The sequence below is a fragment of the Petaurus breviceps genome, unplaced genomic scaffold, assembly GCF_028583685.1.
Source record: "Petaurus breviceps papuanus isolate PSGF00001 unplaced genomic scaffold, PetGlider_PUasm1.0 98, whole genome shotgun sequence".
Lineage (NCBI taxonomy): Eukaryota > Metazoa > Chordata > Mammalia > Diprotodontia > Petauridae > Petaurus > Petaurus breviceps.
The window spans coordinates 50,769,033-50,792,936 of NW_027187460.1; the positions used below are offsets into that span (position 1 = coordinate 50,769,033).

Here is a 23,904-nt window from a genome sequence, read left to right on the forward strand (position 1 = left end):
ATTATTTATACTTAATATGTAGTATAGTGTTCCACATAGACAATACTTAGTAAGCATAGTTTGACTTATTTGAAGAAACATATGAAGTATTCTTAACATATCCATCAAAATATTGATTTTGAATAAAGCATATTGGTATAGTAAAAACAAACTACCTTTCTTTTAATATAGTATAAAAGAAGTTAAAGGAAATTTATGAGAGAGAGGAGAGGAAGGATCCAAGGGCACCAGGGTTCCATGGGCTGCCTTATGCTATCCAGTATCACCTGGGAATTTAGAACCTCCTCTCTGTTGCTATCAAAATACCGATTGTTCACCTGCTCTTCTCTTCATTTGCTACCAGCTGCTCTGCTTGGTTTCAGTTCCTTCGTCATATTCATGCATTCCCTAGGGCATGGGGGTACACTCCTTTGCAGTTTCAACTCATCATCAGATAAGCTTATCACCAAGAAACTTTTCATTTTGGAGATTGCTTCAGCTTTTCTATCCATATCTACTACCCTTAGTTACTTCTACCTCTGAATAGTTAGCATAAAATACGAAAGTGGAATATGTGATTTCAATCATAAGCTTTTCATAACCTGCCTTCAATGTATAGCTAGAGATTGAAGAAGGGAGGTCATTTATACAATTGATCTTTTTTAACCTCATTAATTTTACAAAAAAGCCTATGAACTCTAAGCTTTATATATATTCATAGCTTCAGAGGTAGAACAGATGCCAAAAGTCTGAGCAAGAATATCTGAACAATAATCCCCAGTACATTTCTGGCAAGTATTTGTATTATCTTTGCTTCAAGATCCCTAGTAATAGGAAATTGACAGCTTATGAAAGTAGTGTGTGCTGATTCTGGATAGTTGTAACATGTAGGAAATTTTTCCTTATAGTTATACTGGCTCTCTTTAGCTTGGACCCATCACTCTGATCTCTGCCCTGTCAGGCTTAACAAAACAAGTTTAATTGCTTTGCCGTATACAACCTTTAAAGTATTTTATTGTCACAGAATAGGAGTTGAAAAGGCAATTAGAAATTATCCAGTCTAATCTGTACCTTATGGCATACCCAATAAGTGGTTATCCAGTCTATGTCTTACAATTCATTATTTCCCATGGCAGCCATTTCTTCTTTTTTCCCTAAATTGTTCCTTGGTTTCTTCTCATTTTATTTTGCTAGAGTCCTTTTCATTCATATTGGTTTTCTTCCTTCCTTGGAACATATTCAGATTTATGAATATAAATAAATAAATAACCAAATCTCCTTAATTGTGACACCTGAACACAAACTCTGGATGGAATATGGAAAACCAGGTTTGGCCTGATTATAATTCCTTATTTTGGCCATTCATGTCTTAATTTATTCTAAGAACATGTTAATTTTTTTTGGTTGCCATATTACCAAGATTATAAATGCCTTTGAGCTCTAGTATTCTGAATTAACATTCCTTTTTCTGCTGTTTTAATCAATATTTATTGCAGACCTGACGTAGTATTAGTTTGATAAATAGATTTGCAATGTCAATGTAGCCATTTCTATGTTGGCACAGATTACATCCCTTCCATTTCTTTTCATGTTATATTATTGTTCTTAGTGTCTTAGATTAAATCTTCCCAGGAATCTACCTTTTGTGCAGAGATCCTTTTTCTAGATTGCTTGATATAATATAGATACCAGTGCTACATGTCTAACTTACCATTTTTTAAAATTGTACAGTTGGTATTGTTGTCAGTTCTTTTATCTGTTTTCTGTTTGTTCACTTGAATAGTTTGTTTAAATAAACCTGGAATTGTTCTTTTGTTGCATGTAATATATTTTCCTTGATTACTTTTTCTAATATGATACTGAATTTTATATTTTTTTTACTACATATCCTGGACTTGACTATTTACAATTGACTGATACAGAAATAATTTCCATGTTGATTATCATTCATTTCCTGTTATGTTAGGATATAGCCAATTTTTAAAAATGTTATATTGTTCTTGCTTTCTGATTCCCTTTTTGAACAAAATATCATTGATTAAAGGAATGATATCTTCATATAGACTATAAGCTTTAAGTAGCTCTTATTTCTTATTCTTGAACCATATCTTTCAACATTTTTTTTCTCTCCTGCTGTTAGGGGCATTGAAATATATCCCATTGAAACCTTTACATTGACATCCCCAAGTATGTCTTGAGTTAAAATTAAAATTCTTATCAATTTCTTCATAAAATTTCTTTAACATCCTCTGACAGATGTTAGGCAATTATTTTCATGATGATCTTTTTGGAAATGGTTACTCTAAACACTGTGACATAAAATGACTATGAAATTATATTTCCTGTTGCCTTTTGGTGGATGATAAAATTGAGTATGCCAATTCCAGTGAGAACTTGGAGGTCATTTGTCCATTTAACCTCACTTTCCTTTTGTCTTGTTTCACTTATAGTGAAAATGTTGAGGTTGGTGGGATTCACTTCTTTCCACATAGTATGTCCCTTCACTTATCACTAGCCAAGATCTCACCAACAGTTAAGGTGATAGTTAAATTTATAAGCAATCTAAAGATTGTGTGATTCATAACTACTTATATGTCATTTTTCTCCACTCTGTCACTGCAAAAATGGAAGGGAACTTCCCAGAACTGAGTCATGTTTTGTATTTTTCTGTTTCATATATTGTCAGAATTATACATCTCCTGACCCTAATGGCCATCCTACTGGTGTAGAACTTTTCCTTAATTAGCTAAGTTGGTCTAAGCTAGAGAGCAGTTTGTCAATACAATGGCTGGCAAATAGCAGTTACTCAGTAAATGTTTATTGATTGATTAATTGAAAAGGATCTTTGGGTTTTACTGGCTTGCTACAAGCCCACTATGAGTGAAAAGTGTGAAAAAGCAGGCCACCCAAAAATAGATGATGTTAGTTCACATTCATTTCATAGGGATCTTAGATGGATGTGGCCCAGAGAATGTAAGTTAACTTACTCAAGATGATAGTACAAAGTGGCATAGCCAGCATTTGAACACAGTTCTTCTCACTTCAAATACAGTGCTCTTTCAACTGCTTCGCCTGCTTTAGAAGCAGAATGAGTGTGAGGCCCGCTGTACTCTACCCTGATCAGACCTTATTTGAAGGACTGTTTTCAATTATGGGAGTTGCATTTAGTAAGAACATTCACAGGCTGCAAAGTACCCAGAGATGGGACACCCAGAATTGAGAAGGATCCAAAGATTGTGCCATATGAATATCAGTTGAAGGAGCCAAATCTGTTATCTTGGAAAAAGAAGGGAAAAGGTGGATGTGGGAGTGGGGACATGACTTTTAAGGTCCCTTCAATTCTGTGATTTCAGTGAGTCTGGGCCTCATAAAGCAGATGTGGTCTCTGACATGGGGCTATACTTGAAACCTTTTCAGCAGGGATGAAACCTTGCCTTCCACTGGCACAGCTATTGAAAATTTAGTCATCTCTGTGCTGTGATAAAGGCTTGGGGTAGGACTTTGTGAAAGTTTTCCTTTATTGATAATATTAAATTATGGTAGGTTTGATAGTAGTCTGACTTTCTAAAGGACTTTTCTACAAACTATATAGAATGGGAAAAGAGAAAATTCCTTGTTCTAAGGAGTATTAAGAAAAAGAAAAAATGTTTATTGAGTTTGCCAGAGTTCTGTAACTGAAGGCCCTCATAAGAAAGTTTGGAATCATTTGAGATCTGTAATCAAATTTGCTGGAGATGATTATTTGCAGTGATTTCAGAACATGTATTTTTGTTGTTGTTGCTGATTGTTTAGGTATCTAATTTTAATTATTTGGGGTATTTTCTTCCTACAGTAGAACCTTTGTATTACTGGCAGCAGACTGAAGAAGATTTGACAATAACAATACATCTTTCAGAAGATGTTTCTAAAGAGGACATAGAAGTACGGTTTTCCCCTGATCACATCAGTATTGCATTAAGAAAGCAGCCATATTTGGAAGGAAAACTATATTCATCTATTGATCATGAAAGTAGTACATGGATAATTAAAGAGGATAAAAGGTATTTTTATACAATATATTTTTATTTTGTTGTCCATTATTGCTATTATTTTCTACCTGATTTTAAGGGATAATAGCACTTAGTATAATATTTTGTTGCCCGTATAACCTGTGATTTTAAAGAAAAAATAATCTATTGATGTCTGTTGTATGGCTGTGTTATTTGCATTGTCTCTTGATAGTTTACTTAATTCCTTTTATTTACTATCTCGTGCCACAAAAGAGGTTTTTGTTTGTTTGTTTGTTTTTTTACTTATTTGTTTTTGGTGAGGCAGTCAGGGATAAGTGACTTGCCAGGAAAGAGTTTTACCAAAAATTCAGTCTCATCATTTATTCTTCTTATGGCATGGAATAAATTGTACCTTTTTGGGGGAGGACAGAGGTGTTAACATTTTTTCCAGCAAAGTGGATAAATGCATTAAATTGGCAGTTGAATTCATGGTACTTTGAGTGACTTGAAGTTGGTGTGTTTATCTATGTTTTCAGAACTGGTGTCAGGAATACCCAGGTTCAAGTGCCACAACACTTATTAGTTTTGTAACCAAGGATAAGTCACTTGACCACTCTGAGACTCAGTTTCCTCATCAGAAAAAGGAGAGGAGTTGGATTAGATGATATCTGAAGTCTCTTCTCTTACTCTATGGCCTATATCATAGGATCTAACAGGGGAAAAATAAAATAATTCAAGTTAAAGAACTAATACTGATTTGGAAAAGAACATATTCTCAGAAATGCCTGGGTAAACATTGCCCTGGCTCTCATGTTCCAGAGTTTACTATGATCCCTACACAGTTCTATTGGTATAGATGGCCTGCCAAGCAATAGAGAGATTAGGCAGCATTTTTGAATGTATTCCTCCTTGTAGACATAGCTCTAGAATTGTTCACCTCTCTCTACATTCATAAACTTATGATGGAAAAAATGAAGTATATTGGGGGAAAAAAGGAAGAAATTATCATTAGATTGTGGACGGAACTAAAGGTGATAGAAATCTCTAGTACTTGAGTTAGTATATGAGTCTTCAGACTGATTGGCATCCATAGAAATCAAGTTACCCAGTAAAGAAAACAGTAACAAAAATAAGCAAAATAAAAGAATGTGTTGCAAAAAGTCTATTAGTGACCTTTAAAGGAAAATAAGCCTTTTTCTTTGTAGTTAAAGGGATAAATAATTATTTAGCTGGGTCCAGCTCCTGTTCTAAACCAGGGGTGGAGAACCTGTAGCCTGGAGGCCAAATGTGACCCTCCAGGTCCTCAAATGCTACCCTTTGACTGAATCCAAACTTTACAAAACAAATCCCCTTAATAAAAGGATTTGTTCTGTAAAGCTTGGACTTGTCAAAAGGCCATACCCAAGGACCTAGAAGGCTACATGTGGCCTTGAGGCCTCATTTACCCCTGTAAATTCCATACTAGGTACTTCCAGAGCTGCAGAGCAGAAATTTTTCATTGTCAGAACTCAAATCAACAATAGATATATGAAATAGCTCTGAGAAAAATAAGAAATTTATATACTTATTTTTATCCTTTACATGGTATCTTATAGATTTGTTCTCACTGATTTGATTGTTGTCAAGTCAAATCAATAAACATTTATCAAGTGCTTACTCTGTGCCAGGCCCTATGCTAAGCACTGGACAAATACAATCAAAAAGAAAAACAGTTCTTTTCCTTAAGGAGTTTACATTCAAACGGGAGAAACAACATATAAAAGGAAAGTTGAAAAGCAGGAAGGAGAAAGGGAAGGGAATTAAAGGACCCATGTGGATGTGGTGGAGAAAGAAGTCCAGAGAGTCAGGAAGGAAGGCCTGGAAGGAATTGAAGGAGTAAATGTGGCTGTCCTGGACACTTACCCAAAAGCGTTTCCTTCCCAAAGTGGAAGTTCCCAAAGGAACCAGTTAGTCAGAGGAAGGGACTACAGGGCTGGAGTGATCTTCCAGCGTGAGAAGAAACATGTTCAGAAAAAAGCAAATCCGTATTTCCAAGAGCTACCATCAATAGTCACTATTCCTCTGGAAACATAAGTCCTTCAGGTTAACCTTATTCTTTTTAACATTTTTTAACACTGTTTCAATTTTCATATTCTCTCTACCAATTAGATGAATTATGAAATAGGGATGGTTTATAAGTACATAAAAAGGGAAGTGATATTCGCTGTACCATAGCATGAGTTTCATTAAGAACACGTCATGCCAGACTAACTTTGTTTCTTTGGGTTTTTTAGTTTGTTTTTGTTAAGAAAGGTACTAGACTAGTAAATTAGGAAGATGTTATAGTGATATGTTTTAGTTGTTTGAGAAATTTGGCAGTGTTGTCTTTGCAGTTACATGGGATAATGATGTATATTGTATATACATGTATATAGTGATGTATAAAATACAATTTACATGTATAGATAGTTCTTTATAGTTTTCCAAATGCTTTCCTCACAGTAGTTTCATGAGGTTAGAAAGCAAAGTTTAGAATGGTTGAATGATAGGATCCCCAAAATAATATGGTTAATAAATTAAAATCAGTCTGATAAAGTTTTTGAAGTGTTTTGTTTTTAACTTAAAAAAGAAATATAATTAGTTTTGATGTCACTCTACAGTTCAGTACTAGAACATGCCAATTAGACATCAGTCTGTCAATTAATAAATATTAAGTGCCTATTTGCTAAGCACATAAATCTTAGGTATACAGATATAATGAATGAATCAAGGAAGAGAAAATAATGCCATGTATAAATATATACAGAATACCAACAGCAGCTACAAAATACTTAAATATAAGATTGGTTTGAGAGGGAAGGCATAGTTTGAGAGGAAGAACATGGCTTCAGAGCAAGCTTTGTTTTCTACTTAAATTGCTAAAATACATTAATTTTTAAGGAGAGAAACCAATTGAAATATTTCAAAAACTATGACCTACTTTAAAAAATAAAGCTGCCATCAAGCCATCAATGTTTTTAGTGTCTGTCAATCAAATTGGCCTATTAACTGTCCCCCACACATGGCATTCTCTCTCCCCACTGTATGCCTTTGCACCAAAGAGCTAGAATGTATTCCCTCCTCATCTCCACTTCAGAATCATTCACTTCTTTTTTTGGCCATGTGGATTGTCAAGTCTATTTTTACCAACTTAGCAAGAAACTTTATATGTATAGTAGGCACAGAGGATGCAAAATTGAATTGCAAATTAAATTTATAAAGTAAGCAAAGAATAAAAAACAAATTTCAAATCATAATGCCACTACAGTGTACAGCCAAGGAAAGAGATCTTAAGAACAAATGTTCCATTTCAGGTTTGGGCTTTAGCTTCTTGGCACAATGGATTCACAGTTGGAAGATCTATCACCACCTACAAGAGTAGACAAATGATCTTGTCTGGTTTCCTTGTCCAACTAAAGACAACTTCAGAAGCTGCACACCCAGTTTCCATTGCTTTTGGGAGAACCAGTTTCAGGGTCTTTCAATTCAGAATCAATCTTTCTGTGGCACTCCCCAAAAGGGACCCTTTCTACTTTTCAGGCACTATAGGCAAGATGGTGGCCTCCCCAGTGACAGGTTGGAAAGGACAAACAAGGTGATCACTTTAGCCTCCTGGGCAGTTACCAACTAGCTAGTGAGAAGGACACAGAAAATAAGGGATGTCAGAGTGCACTAACTAATACTTCTTAACTATATTTGTGTTATTGATGGACTGTAGCAAAAGTCATTATTCTTCAGAATTAACCAGAGTGGCCATAGTGCTTGACCTTAGAAGTAGGTAGAGGTGCTAGGCCACGCATCTATAAATGTATGCCAGATCCAATTTTAAAAACAAAATTTGTTTCATTTAGGATGAAAGTGTGTAATGGATGGCAGAGCCCTACCCCATTCTCAGCCCTACCCCTTTGTTGAGCTGAGAACAAGTAACACTCCAGTCAGAGTCTTGAGACAGCTTGCTCCCCTGGGCAGAGATAAAGTACAACAGTTATCCAGATGAGGGGAGAAATCAGGAACGTTAATCCTTTGTTCTGTATAGGAGATTAGTTTAGTGACCTTAGAATCAGGAGCACCCTGTCCCTGGTCCTGTTGCTGCAAAATGTCTGTCTGTATGCAAACTCCACACATACCTAATATATGTCATCAAGAAATTTTCAGGAGTTTCTGGTTGGATGGCAAGATGTATGGACCAACTGCCTGCAGACTTTGCTGTTGAACAATAGAATCCACTCACTTAGAAAGGTCCTTTCTCAAAGAACCTCAGTGGACTAGATGTGAATCACTTCTGTGAATTCTGGTTCTGGATCCCAAAGGGGAAAATAATGAGCCCTGGGATCCAGTCATTTATAGTTTATCTTTACCTACCATATTCCAGGGTTCCTTTGACCAGTAAACACTTTCCAAGGTTGTTTGTAAACATTTTCAGATTGCAACTTAGAAAATCAATAACTCATTACATATTTTTGTGTTTAACATTCCAGTTCAAGTATTGTCTTAGCATTAGTCTTTTCCTTATTCATAAGAACCTAGCTTATAAAGGAACACACAAGGAGCTTGAAAGAATTGTGATTGAAGAAAATCACCTGACTGCAGTCAGTGGATAAAACAGGTCTGTCCCAGGAGAGCAGAATAGACTGAGCAGCAGTATTTCTGTGAATTAATTTGCAGAATCACTGTAACCCTTGCCCTGTTTATTGCTCCCACTCCCTCTTCTCCCACCGTCCTGACTGCAATATCTTGGTACAGATGGATTTTTCCAGTGCTTTACATCAACCTATGCTTGCTTTGTTTCCAGTCGGTCTTTTCTTAGAGGGCTCTGGGGCCTTCTTAGAGAGGAGAGAGGTTTCTCTCCCAGTACTAGCATCTAGATATTTGAAAGTTCAAGAGGAGTCCATGAATATACTGGGAATGCTGCTGCTAAAGTAGCTGTAATTTGCAGCATTGGCCTGGTACTTTTTAAACTCCAAATATTCTGAGGTTAACTTGCATGTATGTAGTGGCATGTTTGTGTGCGGTGTAGTAGTATTCTGCATCTGCTCTTGCCTTGTCTCAGGCCAGGAATGCAGCATATTTCATCTCAGAAATGTATTTTCAGTTTCTTTATCACCTTCTGCTGAAACTGGGCTTTTGTTACCTGTACAGTTTCTCTGTCTCTGTAATAGTTTTTCCCCCTCTCTATTTCTGCTTCTTTTTCCACTACATTTTGTATCTATGCAGCTATAAGGAGTTTGGTGGTCTCAGCTGCCATTAGCTCAAAATTTCTTCTTTGGTCTTTTAAAACACATAGAGCCTGTGTAGTGAGCCTGGGGGCTATGATGTTTAGATTACTTATAAGGCCTGCTTCATATTTCCTATTATCTGATCAGGAAATTCACTATAAACTTCTTGAAGAGTGTGGAGACTACAAAACTGGTTCAACTTTTAGTTTATTTCATTGAAGATTAAAGTTTGATCATAATTTGCAGTGTAGTTCCTTACGATACCAAATACTTCTAAAAGAACCAACATATTAACAGCTTCTCTTCAGTCAGTATGGATCATGACCCCACCACTTGTTCCATAGGGCACATTTTAGAACTTCATCTATTTGTAGTGTTGTCTGCACAGAACTGTAGGTGGTAATAAAAGGCAAGATAATAGGATAGCCTGATCCATTAAGTAAAACTCCTCCCTTTAGTACACAGCAGAATGCCCCTTTTCCATCCTGTGGATGAAGGCATAGAAGAGAACAACCCCCAGCCCTGCAGCTTCAGCCCCCAGGACTCTGACTTGAGTCATATTCATCTTGGCTCTTTCTGCTCTCTACCCAGTGAAAGCCCTGCCCCTCCCTCACATCACCTCTGCTCTTCAGTAGTGACAACCCGGGGGGTCAGCCCCTATGGGCCAAAGCAGGAAGCCCTGACACTCATTTCTTTCAAAGTATAGATCAACTCACAGTTTCTATGTGAGGCCTTTCCTAATCGTACTCCCACCCCCCATGTTACTGTTCCTTACACAATACTCCATCCCAGATTTCTTTACCTTTTCCCTGACTACCTTCATACCTTGAGTATACTCTTACCTCACCTTCTTCTCTTAGAATCCTTTGTTTCCTTCAAAATTCAGCTCAGGTGTTATTTACATATGAAGTCTTTCTTGATTTCAAAACTGCTAATACCCATCTTACTATATTCATCTGTTATATATATTTCTATAGGTCCTTTAGGAGCCTAACAAAACCGTTTCAATTTAGTCTTTTATCTCCAATGTTTAGCACAGTGCCTATCATAATAATATTTAATAAATGATTGAATGATGGGGAAAAGACTTGGGGGATTTAGTGAACTGAAAATTGTATCACAGTAAAGTAATACAACAATAAAGAAAAAACCCTAATGTTATCTTAAAACTACATTAAAAAAGACACAGTGTCCAGAACTGTGGAGATGATATCTTGCTGTATTTTCCCTTTGTCAAGCTGTATGTGGATTATCATGGTCAATTTGGAACTCTGTGTTTTAGGAAGAACATTGACAAACTAGAGGAAGTTCAGAGGAGTGTGACCTGGATGGTGAGGAGAATGGAGACCATGTTGTTAGAGCATTGCTTTTAAGAAGCTGGATAAGTTTAGCTTTGAGAAAAGAGGACTTAGGAACACATGTTTTCTGTCTTAAAGTATTTAAGACTGGCACATGGAAGAGGGATTCAAATTGTGTTGCTTGAACTCAAGGGTAGAACTGGTATAAATTGCAGATTTTGCTTCAATGTAAGGGGAAAACTTCCTAATAGTTATATTGTCCTAAACAGTGACTTTGAGAGTATTAAATTCCCCTTTACCAGAGGTATTTAGGTTGAAACTTGGGTGACCACTTGTTAAATTGTCTTAAAAAGCTGCCTTAGGATTGTTAGGCTCCCCTTTATTGGAGGGCTTTAAATTGGGTCTGCTTGACTATTTGTTAAGATGAGCTAATACTGTAGTAACACCTCAAAATTTCTGTATTTTTTTTTCAAGTTGTACCCAGATCTTCATTTCCCACTTTGTATTTCACTAGAGAATGTTTAGCGTGTGGGTCATAGGTTGACTTTATTAATATTTCTGACTCATTTCTTGTGTATTGCATATATGCTACTACATAACCTTACACTGTGTTATGGCTTAATTTTCCACTGTAGACTACTATATTAATACCTTCAGTGTGTAATCATCTGAATTTGGTGTTCTTTAGGATGCTATTGGAGTGCACAAGACTTGGTTTTTTCCTTCATTGAATGTCCTAGTCTGCTATAATATAGTTATAGGTCTTAAAATTACTAGTAATAATTCACATTTTTGTAGCAGTTTAGTGCTTGCACAACACCCCTCTGCAGATATTTTTGCCATTTTACAGGTAAGGTCACTTAAGACTTTTCCATGAAGACATCTGAAGGGCTTCTTTAGATTAAGATTTTCTGTCTCTAGGTCTAGTGTTTTCATCAAGTAAGAGAATTATCATAGACTCCTGTGTAGTTTTATTTGCTATTTTTTTCTGTTCTCTCACCTCAACTTCTTTGGCTGAGTGGCTCTTCTCTGCTGTCACTACCTGCCTCTACTTCCAGCTACTCTAAATGATTTCTTTTTTTGTATAGCTGCATCAAATGGTCTGTGTATTTGTTTGCTGCTTCTTGAACCACTGACTTCTTTTGGTTCCTTCCAGTTTTGTGGCTATTCTAGTTGCTTGAAAATGCTATCAACTGTCCAGATAAAGGAGGTTTTAGTAGATGTAACTAAATAGTTTTTTTATTTAGTAAGTATTATGAATACTGAAATATCATGTTTAATTAATTGAAAGAGTTAGGGATGAGAGACTTAACTTTTTCAAATCATTTGGCATGAATACTATTTATCCTTAGTGCAGAGGTAGCTGCCATAGATGGGATAATAGAGAGCTGGCCTTGTATTCAGGAAGATATGGAGTTAAGCCTTGCCTCTGACACCTACCAGCGAAGAAGATGCTCGTAACTACTAAGACCTTTATTATTATTAGGGCAGTTGAAAGGAGTATACATAGACAGAGGGAATGGGTATGAGTTGACTATGATGGAATGATTTCAGAAAAATAAAATGGTGAGAAAGAGGGATGCATTGGGAGAAGGGGGAAGGGATATGTAGAATGGGGAAAATGATCTCACATAAAAGAGGCAGAAAATTCGGGGAAGATCAGAGGAGGCAGGCAGTGCTTGAACCTTACTCTCATTGGAATTGCCTCAAAAATGGAACAATATATGTCACTCAGTTGGGTATAGAAATCTATGTTACCCTTCGTAGAGGAGCCAATTAACTTGACCTTGCCATTGGACTCTGATGACTGGAGGAGAAAGCAAGGCTGATGCCTTTGTTCAGCTCTGCCTCACTTCACATCCAATTCATGCACAAGTCAAGACATCTCACTAATAATGTCATTGGTCCTCTTTGAGAACAAAGTATGAATAACTGTTTGTATCACTGTCTTTCAGGCTTTCAAACTTTGGATTTTTTCTCCTTTTAATTTTGTCCCACTATTCTTTGAGTCTGTGAGATGTATGAGCATAATTTTTGTTGGAGCCAACTGATATTTCTCAGCAGCCTTTCATAGATTTTCCCCTTCCCTACCCACATCACTAGTTCTGTTGCACATCACTTCATACCTGGCCTTTGATGATAATCTTCTATTCTATATGCTACTTTTTTTTTAATGCAGTTCATCCTACAAGGTTGCTGCAGTAGTCTTTTTCAAACATTTACTAATTTGTTAGCTTGTTGAAAAATCTTCCACAGTAAATATGGTATTTTACACATAGTAGACACTTAATGTCTGTGAATGCAGGAAGCAATCAATCATTCTTTTTTTCAAGAATGATTGTGTGCTTATTGCCTATTTTACCAAATCTAAATTCCTTAGACGAGTTTCTTTGTCTGATTGTCTTTAGCCCCAAACTCTCAGAAATATGTAGTAAAAATCCTCTTTCTCTAATGGGTATTTTAGATGATTTTCTCCTGCGTGTTTTAATATTTTATGAATAATTTATTTCTAGACTAGCTTATAGAAATAAAACTTTTTTGTCCATTAATCTTTTAGTTTGGAGGTGTCTTTGATTAAGAAGGATGAAGGACTAACATGGCCAGAGCTAGTATTAGGTGATGAGCGAGGAGAATTCATAAGAGATTCAGCCCAGTGTGCTGCCATAGCTGAACGTTTGATGCATCTGACATCTGAAGAACTGGTAAGCAATTTAAACAGCTCTTCTGAATTTAAAGCAGTCTTAGGTTATCTATGGGCTATTATATGCTTTCTGCTGGTGATATAATGTTCTTTTAAAAATATTTCTGATTGGGTCATTAACCTTGAATATATGAATGTAACTTAAAATTCCATTATGACACTCGTGTCTCTGTACTATGAATGTGTTGAGTTTTCTTTCCTTGTTAAGTATATTGACTGCTATTTGTGGTTGTTGCCAAAATCATATTTTCACATAGTTCAAATTACAAATAAACCACTATAAGTTCTGGAAGTTGCATAACTCTAGATTATAGTATAATTTGTGTTGAATTAACATTCAGTAGATTTTTTTTGTAAAAAGGCCACAACATTAGCTCATTAGCTGGTTGCCTTATAAAAATAGAGTTAATTTAAAATAAAGTATCATATTCACAGTGATAACTTGTGAAATTATATTTTAATTTTTTTCAAATAGTCACAAAATTACAGTGATTAAAAATATACTAATAACCTAGTAATGTCAATTTCTATGATAACTTCTTTAATCACACTGAATGATGATAGATGACCTAGAGAGCAGAATGCCTTCTAGATATATAGGAACTTTGTGGTTAGGTAACCTCTAAGACAGAAAGAAAATAGTTGACTATTGATAGTAATTAGAGAAGAAAAGAAAGACAAATTTAGTAATATAATTTCATCTTGTTATAGCTAACTAGGAATTTCCTTTGTTAAAACTAACATCTGTAACATGTAGTACCAACCAAATATCAGATCCATAATTAAATAATCTAAGTAAACTATTCAAAGATAGCTCAGTGCCATTAAGGTAATGATAATAAGTAGGGAGAGGTTTTGCACATTGTAAATAATAATTTGGGGCAAATTCTGTACTATGATGAATCTTTGATCTCCTCGGGGTGGGTACTCCCTCAACTGGTACAGTTTGCAATCTATCTGTGCATTCATATCCTTTGTGATTCATGTTCATGTCCTTTTATAAACTCTCTACAGAAGATCTATTCAACAACCTGGAAGGCATCCTTTCAATATTCCTTGTATATCAGCATAACTCTTTAGACTCTATGATCTGTTATTCTACCCGCCCTTCATTTCTCCTTTCTTTTTACCCTTATTCCTAACCAGTCTTCTTTTGGGATTGGTTTTTGAAGCCTCTTACAAACAATCCTGCTTGTCTGTTTTTTTGGATGCTGTCCAGCATTTGATATCTGTATGAAAATGTGTCACCCAGAACTGAACACTGTTTTTCAGGTATGGTTTGGTCACAGTAGTGTATCTCCTTCATTCTAGATTGTTGTTGAGTTATTCATTCGTGTCCAACTGTTCATGACCCCATGGACCATACTGGGTTTTCACTGTAGTGGTTTTCTATTTCCTTCTCTAGTAGATTAAGGCAAACAGAGGTTAAGTGACTTGCTCAGGGTCACACAGTTAGTAGTAAGTGTCTGAGGCCAGATTTGAACTTAGGTCTTCTTAACTGGAGGCCCAGTGCTTTTATCCACTGAGTCACTTAGCTGCCTCCTATCCTTCCCTTAGTGCAGCCTAAAATTGCTTTAGCTTTTTTAGCTTCCATATTAGATTATTGTACTCTCTACCTATACTCCCACACAACCCCTCCCACTGCTCAGCATTTGAGTGATCATTTTATGTCCTTTTCAAAAAAAGTGATTCTCTGTTGCCTCTAGGATTAGAACTATAAATTCCTTAGTTGGGCTTTTAAAGCTCCTTCACATTCTGACCTTAGCTTATCTTTCCAAAATTTTCATATTCCTCCCTCCCCAGTTTAATCCAAACTAATTTACTTCCTGTTTTTGAGAAATTGTTTTCTATAAGGAATCACGTACCCATTTTGACCTTTGTATGGGTTATACTGTTTGACAATAATGAGCACCTCAGATGAGAATATCTGTTTTCATACCTCACCTAATCAGAATTCTCTAATATTATGGAATCTTATTATTTAACTTATGCATAGGAGAAATGTTGTTGGAAGAGCACTTTTAAGGTTGTTTTGCTCTACTAAGTTTTTTTACTCTTTTTCTAGCAACAAAGTCACAGTAAAACTTTACACAAGTTACTTTACACAGTTACTTTACCACAGTCTTTGATGAAGTGATGAATGGCTCTTCTGTTTACCAAAGCTAACCTTTCTAAGTGGACCCTTGACATAATAATTCTTTTTCATCTTTTCTAGAAGGTTCCACCTCTCAATTATTTCCTTCTCTCTAATCTTAAATAGTTTTCTTTCTAGTGGTTCCTTCCCTGTTGATTTTTCCTATCTGTGATGATCTCCCCCATCCTTAATCCCTGTTTCCCCCAACTGCCATTCCACTAAGCCCTTCCCCATACCCCCTCCGCCTATTTCCATAAGCCAATAACATCTATTGTTTCTCCTCCACTTGTTAGCTTTTTTTCTAGGATTTTGGCTATCTGCACTCATTGCCTCAGCTTCCTCATCTTTTTTGAATCCTCTGTGGTATGATTTCAAACCTCATCATTCAACTGAAACTTCTCTTTTCAAGCTTGCAAATGACTTACCAAGTAAGATAAGAGAGGTAACATACTTTTGTCAGTCCTGATCATTCTTGCTCTCTCTGCACCTGTGTGTGTGTGTGTGTGTGTGATTTTGCAAATGATCTTATGTTCTTTTTACCCTTGTTGCCCTTAGCTGCTTTGTCTCTGTTCTTGTTGAAATGTTTTTTGAACTTTCTACTGGCAATATTTTTTGTCAGTTAAATTTCTCATGGGTCAGTGTCTCTACTTTTATCCATTTTTCATTATCACTGAATTGTTTTAGTAGTTTGATTTGGAGCTTACAGTTGTGTGAAGTGTCTTCACATTTTATCTATTTTTCATATTTAGTGTTAATCATTACCTGTTCTAATCAGACCGTGATTTGATTGTACACATAGAGCCACTTCTGAAATGGCTCCTACATCAGTTCTGAGGTGTTCTCTGTTTAAGATCCAGCAAGTTTCATTTTGGTTTTAATGTTTGTTTTACCGCTTCCACTATTGCCTTAATCTAGCTCTCTTCTCGAGTTATTCATTGTATTCAAGTGTGAAGTTTCTGAATATTCTACATTTACTTCTTCCCTATGAGCTGTATTTCTGATACTTTTCTTTTGGCAACCACTCCTACACACCTGTACATTGTAGTTGCTGAGTATCAAGGGAAATGTTGACTGGGTTTGGAGAATCTTGCCTGTTTTTTTAATAAAATTTTTCTAGTACTTCATCCTCTGCAGCAGATGTTGACCATAAACTGTAATGTAAATTAGCTTATGGCTGTTTGTTTGCTGGCACTCATTGTGAGCCCTGCAAGGCAGGAGGACTAAATGTCTTAGGAAATAATGTTTCTTTTTGTATTTTGGTCCATGAAACCAAATTCACAAATATCTCTCAGGAGAAATTGTGAGTTGCCTTTATATTAATTTACACTTTAATTTCCTTTTTAGCAATGATTCCAGTATGTATTTGACTCAGTTCCTCCAATAGTCAGCACTTTGTTCACATTTAAAGTAGCATCTAAGGTACTGTTTGTAGATAAGTGTGATTCTTAGTGTTATTTGCTTCCCTGTCACATTGTCATGACAGAAGCAGAAAAAAGTCACTACACAATGGTAATTAGGAAAAACACCGTGTTTCCCCGATAATAAGACACTGTCTTATTAATTTTTTTGGACAGAAAAACACCAGAGGGCTTATTTTCAGGGGAGGGCTTATTTTAATGAACATTGACAGCAATTTTAATAAACAGGTAAATGTGAACAAAAAAATGTACCTTTATTCAATAAGCAAATCACTGGGGAAGAACAGGATGACGCGCTCACTGCTGCAGCTCTGATTGGATGCAGCTCGGAGCGCGGTGTGCGTTTCACGGCGGGGGGACGGTGCATACAGAGGGTACCAGTAGCAATCTTAATAGGGCTTATTTTTGGGGGAGGGCTTATTTTAGAGGAATCTTACACAGTAAGGGGAGGGCTTATTTTCGGGATAGGTCTTATTATTGGGGAAACACGGTATATTTATTTTATTGGCTGAATAGCAGTTCTGTTTTGCTAAATTTTTCAAGTCTTTTTTAAAGAAAAGATTCTTAATGTATGGTCCATTAATGTATTTTTTAAAGTGTATTTTAGTAATTGTATTTCAGAATCTTTGGTTTCCTTTGTAATCCTACATATTCTGTTTTATGCATTTGAAAACATTCTAAGAAGAGGTTGTCTAGGTTTCACCAGACTGCCAGAGGGATCTATAACACTTAAAGGTTACAGATTTTTTAAAGACATCCTCTTCCTCCATTCCCAGCTTTTTCCAGGTAATTGGGGAGGATTTTGTGAAAGAGAGGTAGTTTTAGAGCATTTTTGAATGATGGAAAGGAAAAATCCTGTTGTTAAAGAGAATTGCTGAGAGCCCACTCACCCTCAATGGACTTGTAAATGTGATAAAATTGAATAGAGGTTCAAAAGGAAGAATAAAGACTTAAAATATGCACATTGGATAATGATGACCTTTTGACATTGACTGAATAGTGAATTCTTATAATTAACAAACTGTAAATTTTTCAATAGAGTTTGTCTTTTAAAAATTCAGACAGTCAGGGCAGCTAGATGGTGCAGTGAATAGAGCACCAGCCCTGAAGTCAGGAGGACCTGAGTTCAAATTTGGCCTCAGACATTTCACACTTATTAGCCGTGTAACCTTGGACAAGTCACTTAACCCCAATTGCCCTGCCTTCCCCCCTCCAAAAGAAAAAAAAAATTCAGACAGTGACTTTGGGAGAAAAAGTTAGGAACTTATTAAATAAAGTATCAATATGAAGATATACATAATGAAAAAAGATAGTTTTTTGGTCTATAAGGAGGATAGTTGTGGGAAGAGAATTAATTGCCTTCAATAGAATTGTTAAGAGTGTAACATATTAACATATCATTTTTACTGAATCTTTCTAATTCTAAACTACAGAAGAACTCCAGGAATTACAAATCATATTGGATAGTAAGTGTGTTCCATTTATTGACCTTAAGATATTATATAAGTCACAAATTAAGACATAGAGTACATGACCTAGAAGACCAGAGTTTAAATCCAGCCTCAGACACTTATTAGCTGTGTGACTCTGGCCAACTCATTTAAAAACTGCTCCAGTTTCCTCATCTGTAAAATGGGAATCCTAATGGCATCTACTTCACATTGTTATTGTGAAGATTCAATGAGATATTTGTGAAGTGCTCAACACTGTGCCTGGCACATAGTAGGCTCTTAATAAATACTTGTTCCTTTTCCCAAACCCATAGGATCACTAAGTCAGAAAACTGATCTGGAGACCAGAAGTACTTCTGTATATCCAACTGCCATATTTTGGTGTTTTAGAACTTGGCTTCTTAAATAATGGAATGAACTGTGGGAAAAAAACAAATCCAAAATAGTGTTTTCAGAGAGAGACAGAGACTCTCAGTGTTTTGTGGTAGAGGTAGAGCAAAGTGTTAGGAAGCTGTTACATAGTGGCTGATGGATCATAAGCATAATTATTCCACCTTTCCCAGCTTGTTTTCACATCTATACAATTCTTACTAAACCCATTAAATGCTTGTTGTATGCTAGGCACTGTGTTAAGTTCTAGGGTTTCAAATATCAAAAGAATTTGCCCTCAAGAAGCAAAGGAATGAGCCTTTTTATAAGGCAAACCTGATCAGTAGAGGAATGGTGGCCAGTGGAGGGAGGGTCTACGTAAGGAATCACAGAGGTATGAGCTGATGTATTTGATATACCTTTTCCAGAAGTACTGTTGATTGGGTTAGGTTCTTAATTTTTTTTTTTAATGAAATTTAAGTTGGAAAAAGTTGCTTCAGAAAGAAGATATAGTGTAGTATCATGGAGTTTTATAACCAGAAGGAACCTTAGAGAGTACCAAATACAACCCCATTTTATAGATGAGGCAACCATCATCACCCAGGTGTGAAGTAGAGGCCGACTTGGAGCCCAGGTTTTCTGACTCCAGATCTAATGTTCTTTCATCTGCTTCACATTGCCTACTCTTACTCTTAAATCAGAGACTGAATTACCACTTTTTTTTGAGGAGATTCGTGTTTCATATTAGAGTAGATTACCTTTGAGGAACCTTCTAATTCTAGGATTCTTTGATCTCTGAACTCTTTATTTTTATAGTTTTTGATCTATTTCTTTAGTACTTTTTTTCCTCCTTTAGTTTCTAGGAGAAATTAGTAAATGATTTATTGTATTGACTTCTAAAGAACTAAGTTACAAAGAGTTTAAAGCTAGGACTGGAATGTCCAAGTTACCCTGGGAAGTAGAGAAGTTTTTCATGGTTAGTAGAAGTAGATAAAGAATAAGATAAGTGATTCTCACCTCAACCAATAAAGTTTAAATCCTCCCATTTACGAACTATTTATTTTGCAAATTAATAATAGCTTGTGACTGATCTTATATGCAGATGTAATAGTGTTACTTCTAATCACTGAATACTGTTCCAGTTCCTTAGCCTGGTATTCAAGGCCAAACATAATATGCATCATCAAATATTACCCTTCCAACATTATCTCATATAGCCTTCTCCACATATATTTTACTCTATAGAAATTGGACCATTTTTTTTGTCCCACATACATGTTCCCATGCTTCCCACATTTATACTGTTGCTGACATTGTTTACAATGCCTAGAAAACCCTTTCTCATACCTAAATATCTCTGCTTGTTGAAATCCAAATAATCCTCTAAAATCCAGCTTAACTGCAGTCTCCACGATGCTTTATTTGATTTCCCTTAAGGACCAAATTGGTAGATTCCAAGAATTTCACTATTGGAAAGGACTGATAGTTCTGAGACTAATAGTCAACTGTGTGATGGGTTAATTAATAATTGAGGAAGCAATTTGAGCAAAAGAAATTTATTGGCTAGGTAGTCAGAATGAATGGGTGGTTAGACTCCTCAGTCATTCCAAAGATCCTGAATACAGAATGAAGCAGAATTTTATACAGTAAAAAAAATTATACAAAAAATTAATTAAATAAGACCAAATTAATTATAATAAAACACTCAGGTTACAAAATTAGGTAATCTCCTTTCTAATTAGAGAAAAGATTTGGAATTTTCTAAGTTAGGAAAGTAAAGGAGTGAGTTTCAGTTGAGCTGGGAGCGGGGTACATGTAGGTTTTGGGGTCTTTATTCATAAAATGAAAAGATACTGATTAGTTGCATCCACATGCATGTATAAACAATAGATGCCTTATATAATCTAGTTTCCCATGCATGAATTGCAGAAAAACAGCAAAATGGAGGAGAATACATGTGGCAGCACAAGATGGAGTCATTGTTCATAAAATAAAATCTGATTGGTTCTTTTTATGCCCACATGAAACCAACTCCATTGTGTAACTGTTCTTCATTTTATAATAATAATTAATAATTATCATGATTATAATTGTGGTGGCTCATATTTATGTAGTACCAGGGACTGTGCTATATACTTAACAAGATTTACAATTACTATCTTATTTGATCCTCAAAACAACCCTGGGAGGTAGGTACTGATATGATCCTGTAGCAGCAAGCACCCTAGCATACCCAGGATAGCTGCTAGCACAGGTTCTTTGATCTGCTTTTTTTAAGGAAAGCAACTCAAAGGTTAACAATCTTAGTTTAATCAATTGTATATCATTTACCTAGTTCAGGGGGAAAAGTCAGCACCCTGAACTTCAGAGAATACAAACAGAAGTTATAAGCAGACAAAAAATACAGAGAAAAATAACACAATTTAACAGACAGGGCTTCGAGCTGTCTGACCATCACATACATACAGTTAGTTACCAGAGAGAGAAACACCAACATCTGGGGTTTTCAAAGCCATGGAGTTCAAGGCTGCCCAGAGTCTCATCTGACCAAATCACCCAACTCTTCCCAACGTGAGCCCTAAAGCAAACCTCACATCAGGGTATATATAGCCTTCTCCAGGTTCAGAAGGCATCATAAGCCTCCTGACCCACTGTCTGAATTACAAAGTAAGAAGGTATGAGTGTTCCTGAAAAACAAGCCTCCCCTAAGCAAGCTTGTCCTATTATTGGGCTCTCCCACCACAGGATCCATGTGATCACATTCAGCCTAATAGGGGGCAGAGTATATTTTCAAATCAGGGAAGGTCTCAAATTCACTTAGACTTATTAAGGAGCAGGCAAGATCTTCAAATTCCCTTACCATTACAGATCCCCATTTTACAGATGAGGAAACTGAAGCAAACAGATTAAGTGATTTGCCCAAGTAATAAGTATCAGAGACCAGATTTGTATTCAGTGATCTGAAGTAATAGGACTGGGCCACCTAGTTACCATTGCAACATACTTGAATAATAATCATCTGCCCTTTACTCAAAGACTAAATAGACATTAGTTGAAGACTGAAGGCAAATAGCATTCTACCACTTCTTGATGCATATCCTGTTCCACTTTAGGGCAGTTCTGATTGTTACGAATACAAACCCATATTTGCTCTTTTGTACCTCGGTAGTATAGCATAGAGGTGTCAAACAAATAGAAATGGGGCCCACTAAACTATACATGAGGATCCCACGTATTACCTCAGTCTTAAAATGTATTATCTATGTTTCATTTTATTTTTGTCTGTTTTAAAAAATATTTTCCAATTACATTTAAATCTGGTTCAGGCTACACTCAGGAGTATTGGTGAAAGGTGATGTGTTTGACACCTCTGGTGTAGTGGAGATAGTGTTGGATTTAGTCACGGAGACCTGAGTCCAAATCCTCAAACTGTAACTGTGTGACCTTGGTTAAGTCATTTAGCCTATATATGCTTCAGTTTCCTCATCTTTAAAATGAGGATAATAATAGTGTCTACTTCCTATGGTTGTGATTAAAAGAGATAAGATATCTAAAGTGTTTGGTAAGCCTTAAAGTGCTATAAGTATTTACTAACTTGCTTTACTTTGTACTCATTGCTCCTTGTCTTCCTCCAGTATTTTTTTTCTTTAGACCTGTTTTTTAAACACTTGATTTGCATTTGTCAACAAATATTTAGTGCTTAACATGCAGTATGCACTGTGCTATGTGCTAGGGGATACAGAGGGATACAAAATAATATTGTCTGTCAGAGGAAACAGGGTGTGTGTGTGTGTGTGTGTGTGTGTGTGTGTACAGAATACAATTGAGTAGACATTAAGTGCCTACTGTATTCAGGCGCTGTGCTAAACTTTGGAAATACAAATAAAAAGAAAAACAGTCTGTACCTTTAAGGAATTTGCAATCTAATGAAGAGAGATAACTTATAAGAGGAAGGTGAGAAGGGGAGTGAAGAAAGAGAAGGTGCTAATGAAATCCAAGGAGTATACTTGGTAGGAAAAGAATTAGCTGGGCTTCTTAGCCCTCTTTAAATTGGCAGTTTAGGATGAGTTTGGGTTTTTTTGGTTATGCCTTCCAGCTCTCCAGTCAGAGGGACTGAAACAACTGATAACCAAAGCTGATGCAATCTCAGTGGTGATGAGTTCCTCCTGGTGGTGAGCTTTTCCTGGGGAGATGTAATGATGGTGGATTCAATTAATCCTAGCAGTGAAGCTGGTGGGAAATAAAAAATATATATGTAATTTTTTATAAGACATTTGGGGAGGGAGCAGTTGACAACTATCAGGACAGCCTGCTCGTAGAATTTGGTGCTTAAATTGCATCTTGAAGAAAGTAAATTTTATGAAGGAGTATGTGAGGAGTAAATGTGTTTTAGGCATTAGAGATGGGCAATACAAAGTCTTGGTGATTGATGGGAGATGAAATGCCATTTATGAAGAACAAAGAAGCCAACTTGACTGGATTGTAGAATATGAGAAAGGGAATAATAAATACTCAAGCTAGAGAGATAAGTTGGGACCAAATTGTGTGGGATTTTTATTTTATTTTTAAAATAATTATACTTTTATTTTAACACTCATTTTGAAAATTTTGTATTACAAATTCCCCCCTACTCCCCCCCATTGAGAAGGCAAGCATTTATTGTGTTGCTTATCCCCCTTCCCCACCCCCCAAAAAAAAGAAAGGCAAGAATAATAAAGTAAAAAAAGTATGTTTCAATCCACAGTCAAAGTTCATCAATTCTCTCCCTAGATAGCATTTTTCATCATGAGTCCTTTGGAATTGTCTGGGCTCATTGGGTTGATTAGAGAAGCTAAGTCTTTCACAGTTGATCATTAAAATATTGCTGTTATTGTGTATACTGTTTTGGTTCTGCTCACTTTACATCAGTTGTGAAGAATTTTTAAAGTCAAACAAAGGAGTTTATAATAGGGAATGACTGGAGTTTGAGAAAGGGAGTAATATAGTTTGACCTGTAGTTAATGGAAATGACTTTGGGTGCTTTGTGGAGGACCAATTGAAGTGGGGAGAGAGTTGAATCCAGGAAACCAATTAGAAGACCACTGCATTAGTCTGGGTAAGAGGTGATGAGGGGCTAAACTAAGGTGGTAGCTATGTGAGTAGAGAAGAGAGGTTGCATGGGAGAGATGTTGTGGAGGTAGAAATGGCATATTCAAAGACTGCTGCCCTTGCTAGGAAGGTTCAGTAGAGGGGGAAGAATTTGCCTCCTATATATTTGTTTATTAATTAGCATACAACGTGTGTGTGTGTGTGTGTGTGTGTGTGTGTGTGTGTGTGTGTGTGAGAGAGAGA

General features: G+C 36.1%; 1 protein-coding gene and 1 pseudogene across 2 annotated transcripts in view; one reads left to right on the plus strand and one right to left on the minus strand.

The window, feature by feature from the left end:
• Positions 1-23,904, plus strand: part of NUDCD1 (NudC domain containing 1) — a 118,798-nt gene that overhangs the window by 49,663 nt on the left and 45,231 nt on the right. The window contains exons 6-7 of one of the 2 annotated variants that reach the window (XM_069081066.1): positions 3,812-4,019; positions 13,058-13,202. In XM_069081066.1, coding sequence (XP_068937167.1) covers positions 3,812-4,019; positions 13,058-13,202 — 353 coding nt within the window. The remainder of the gene's footprint in view (positions 1-3,811; positions 4,020-13,057; positions 13,203-23,904) is intronic. The other variant, XM_069081067.1, reaches the window with a different exon arrangement.
• On the minus strand, positions 4,028-10,021 carry LOC138155844 (erlin-1-like; annotated as a pseudogene).